This window comes from Notothenia coriiceps, unplaced genomic scaffold (genome assembly GCF_000735185.1).
Source record: "Notothenia coriiceps isolate Sejong01 unplaced genomic scaffold, NC01 NC01_scaffold00008901, whole genome shotgun sequence".
NCBI lineage: Eukaryota > Metazoa > Chordata > Actinopteri > Perciformes > Nototheniidae > Notothenia > Notothenia coriiceps.
Window position 1 is genome coordinate 1 of NW_011341602.1, and position 4,399 is coordinate 4,399.

At 40.9% G+C, this 4,399-nt stretch overlaps 1 protein-coding gene across 1 annotated transcript; it reads right to left on the reverse strand.

The window, feature by feature from the left end:
- Positions 1-923: 923 nt before the first annotated feature.
- On the reverse strand, positions 924-2,665 carry LOC104944817 (proteolipid protein DM beta-like; the record flags this gene model as incomplete). The annotated part of the gene is made up of 2 exons (XM_010770396.1): positions 2,457-2,665; positions 924-1,100 (listed from the first exon to the last, which is right to left on the reverse strand). Coding segments are annotated over exons 1-2 (386 nt in total), but the record flags the coding sequence as incomplete, so codon positions are not given.
- Positions 2,666-4,399: the final 1,734 nt, after the last annotated feature.

Below are 4,399 nucleotides of genomic sequence, written 5' to 3' on the forward strand. Positions count from 1 at the left end.
GGCATATTTTGGAGATAATTTGAATGGTGATTAATCATGATTAATACATTTTTAAGCTGTGATTAATCCGATTACAATTTTTAATCGTTTGACAGCCCTAATGTAAATCAATGTTATTGTATATATATCTTGTTCTGTTGTAATTCAAATGAACATAATGCATTGTTATTTATGATGTTGATAATCAAGAATTCAGTACGTTTCCTGGTCCCTCTGGGTCTTTGTAATTTCCAATTCTTGTGCTCAGCTTTTTAAATTAATGAAAAGCTTGCTTTTGTTCTCTAAACCTGCCTCACTTTTGTTTTTTGCATTTGGCTCCAACTTTTTGCAAAATCGTGACCTAATAGAAAACACCAAAACCAACTATAGTTCACATTTATTGACACTGCCAGACTTCCCTGCCCTGTCAGGTCAATCATATTGGTGCCTGCTGAAGAAGTGAGTCATTGAAAAAAGTGCACATAAATATAAAGTTAAATTATAAAAGGAGCAGGTATTTCCTTGTATAGCTGATTTCTGTAGTTTTTAGCTAGTGCTTATCAAAGATGAGAAAAAAGTGCATTTGTTAGGGACAATTTTAAGCACAGGACAAATACATGATTGGTGCCCAAGTAAGTGTGTGTGTGTGTGTGTGTGTGTGTGTGTGTGTGTGTGTGTGTGTGTGTGTGTGTGTGTGTGTGTGTGTGTGTGTGTGTGTGTGTGTGTGTGTGTGTGTGTGGTAATGAAGGTGACATTTTCATTGTTTCAATGAAGCTCTAAGTCTATATGACACTTTAATAAAACAAGAAATATTTGTTATCGGGTTTATTTCAGTGTTGGTTTTGGTGTTTTCAACAATTCTTCAAAGTCATTCTTCTACTTCACAGAGCCCTGTGAATATTAACAATACTATTTGAAATGTCAATGTATCAAATCAAGTGTACTGGTTACAAAGATTTCTTACGAATGCAGTCAAGCAGCGTCCGCAGGCAGAGATCTTGAACTCTCCATACAGATCCCTGATGGCTCCCGTGGTGAAGAAGCCCTCCACCAGCAGCAACACTCCAAACACAAAGAACCCAGCTGCAAGGCCATAGATGATGTACTTCAGGATGTCAATACTTTGAAGAGACCAAACAAACAAGCAGTTTATTTTTCAATACTGCATCTGTAAGTGTTAGTTGTAGACTTTATATTATATCTTATATCAGCTAAATCATCTTGTGTACCCGCCATCAACAAATTCAAAGAAGATGATGGATTGGATGGGGATGGCTTGGTTTTGGCATTGGTGTAGAAAACAACACGTTTCCTCTTTAGTGTATCACTTATGTAACGGCTGTGCTTTAACAGAGCCTGTTGATGTGTGTGTGCTTGTGTGTGATCGTGTTTCACGTGTCTGTTGTTGTGTGTTCCTTCACAGGTCTGGTAGTCATGGTTAATCTTGGCAACATGGAGCACCTGGCCAGTCTCCCTGGGCCATGAAACCGGCCGTGTGGGTCTCCTGCGGGCTGGCTCTCTCTTTCGGTTGCAGTAGAATGTCCAAATATTCATATCCTAACCATGATTTTTAAACTTCAGTGAAAACCGTCATGGGATTATGACATTTTTGGTGGGGAATTCATCAGGAAAAGATAATGATTTTAGGAGGATCAGACTGCACTGACACTAGTGAACACATTTATGTTGGGAAACTAGCATTTCTATTGGATGGATAAGTAAAAGCAGATTTAGATACTTTGGCCTGTGTCCACACATATTAATCAGAATGAAACTTGATAAAAAATATACTTTATCTACTACTGTGCATATCACCATCAATCATGTTGAATCAAAACATAAACACAACTCAACACTGTGAAAATGTGACTTTATTTGATGATTTTACAACAGTCATTAGCGTAATGTGTTTTGTTCGCCTTTTGGTTTAACTTATTGTTGAAATGTAAAAACATTTTGGCAAGATATCTCAGAATACGTAAAATACTGAATAAGCAGCACATTAGTCCCTCACTTGGAATGCTGTGGCTGCTAGGTATTGTGGGACAGCATTTTCTCCTTTCCTTTACTAAACGATGCTCCATTGTTTCCTAAGCTAAAGGAGATCAAAAAGGAATCATTGACTTCATGGCTTAACAGTTCTAACTATGAGTCCATCCTAACTGTGAGGAGTCCATCCTAACTGAGGGGTCCATCTTAACTGTGAGGAGTCCATCCTAACTGAGGGGTCCATCCTAACTGAGGAGTCCATCCTAAAATGAGGGGTCCATCCTAACTGTGAGGAGTCCATCCTAACCGAGTCCATCCTAACTGAGGGATCCATCCTAACTGAGGGGTCCATCCTAACTGAGGGGTCCATCCTAACTGAGGAGTCCATCCTAACCGTGTTGAGAAAAGTGTGGGTTGAAGTGTCATAGTTATTATGCTAAAACACGAAAACTCTCCCAGAGAAATAAGGGTAAAATAAGGTCACTCACATGGTAAACACATCCAGAGTTTCTCCCGGGGCTCGGATGACTTCAAAGTAGTTCTGCAGGATCGTGACGGTGCCACTCAGAGCCTCGTGGCCGCAGCCGCAGAACAGGGCCACCCCCATGTAGAGCAGAATGGTGGCGATGAGCGAGGCCCAGGGCAGGCTGCCCACACAGCGCTCACAGCACTCTTTACAACCTGACACACACAACATTGGATTAGTATGAGACAATACATTTAAGAAGTTCAATCTAAACTATAAATTATTATAGGAGTCACAGAATGATCAACTTTGCAAATAAGATGATTACAAAAGCCCATGGTGAAAAGCTTGAAGCATATATTCACAATGGTAATGAGGTTCAGGAACATTCATGTTCTTTAATCATTCTGAGACGCACACAGCTCAGACTAAACATTGATTAATCAAATAGACCTAATCAACAAAAATATCAATGATACCCAGTTTCTAACAAGTAGAGGAGGCAATGCAAATGAGTGATGGCCGCCCCTCCCTGAGACCCTCCTCTAAATGATGACTCAGGTATAATTTGTGAACTGCATAGGGAAGTGTTATCAATAATTGAGTTTGCTGACTGGTCAGTTTATGTTTCAAATGATCTGGATCTGATTGTTGAACACCCTTTTCACATCTATGAAGAATACAGTAATATTAACACGCAATATTACATGTTAGACGCTTTTATCCAGAGAGACTTCCATACATTCATTACTGCGGACAATCCCCAACTTGGGGTGAAGTGTTACAGCTACATGCTGACTGCAGTGGGACTCGAACTTGCGCTCCCCTGATCCGAAGATCATTATTCCACTGAGCCACAGCCTCCATCAAAACACTTGAATACATACAAAAACTTGATTCACTTTCCAGAACACTACAACTTCCAGAGTCTAGATAGAAAGAAAACTAGACAACTTTTCTGGAAAAAGATGGTGCTGTTGAAGTGTTTGAAATACATTCCTAGTGATATGAGCACACAAAGAAAGTGCCGTGCACCACCACTACGAAGACAACATTAACATTAACATCTAAGATATCTGCATGGATAATTATATTAAGAGGTAAGTTGGGAAAATACGATTGTTTGTCCTTGCAAACGCCCTTGTGAGGTTCACATTTCATGACCGCGGTCCGGATCCGGACCCAGATGCCGACCTATACGGACCCGGACCCATAATCAATACATTAATAGAGGATTTCAATTTTGACGGGGCGATTCTATTTTAACTGCCGCCGAGAGGGGGCGAAAGAGACGAGTGAGCGATACAGGGAAAGAAAAAAAGAAGAAGAGACGATTGTGCGACACACGGAGAGAAACACAGAAGAGCGCGGCAGAGAGAAGCGGAGAGGAAAGTAAGTGAAGAGAATAATTAGCGATACAGGGAGAGAAGCGGAGAGGAGAGTGAACAGGCGTGTTAGCGGCAGACAGGGAGAGACAAATAATTACACATGGCGCTCTCCAAGAAGAGGAAAATGGACAGTGAGAACAGAGCTTTCCTGAATGGACTCATTCATGTTCATCCTTCCCACTGGGAGCACAGAACCAGTGCATCTCATTTGTTCAGAGACCGTGGCGCTCATTAAAAGTGCCAAAACGCCACTATGAGACAAAACACAAAGTGTTTGACCAAACATTCCCTCTCAAGTCAGAACTGAGGTCACAACAAATAAATATCGTTCCAGCGCAGGCTAACCGAGGCTAACCAATGAGCACCTACATGTGTGTATGAGAATGGCCCTGACACCATTTCAGCCCAGATCTAAACTACTGGCAGGACAAGCTCGAGCTCAATTCTCGCACTGAATTAAAAAAAAGTGAGTGAGTGACTGCAATATAAGAGGGAAAGAAAGAGCAACTTTAAAACTATTCAATTGTTATGATGCGTAAAGACTGATATTGTTCTATACAGCGGTTTAGTGGGGATT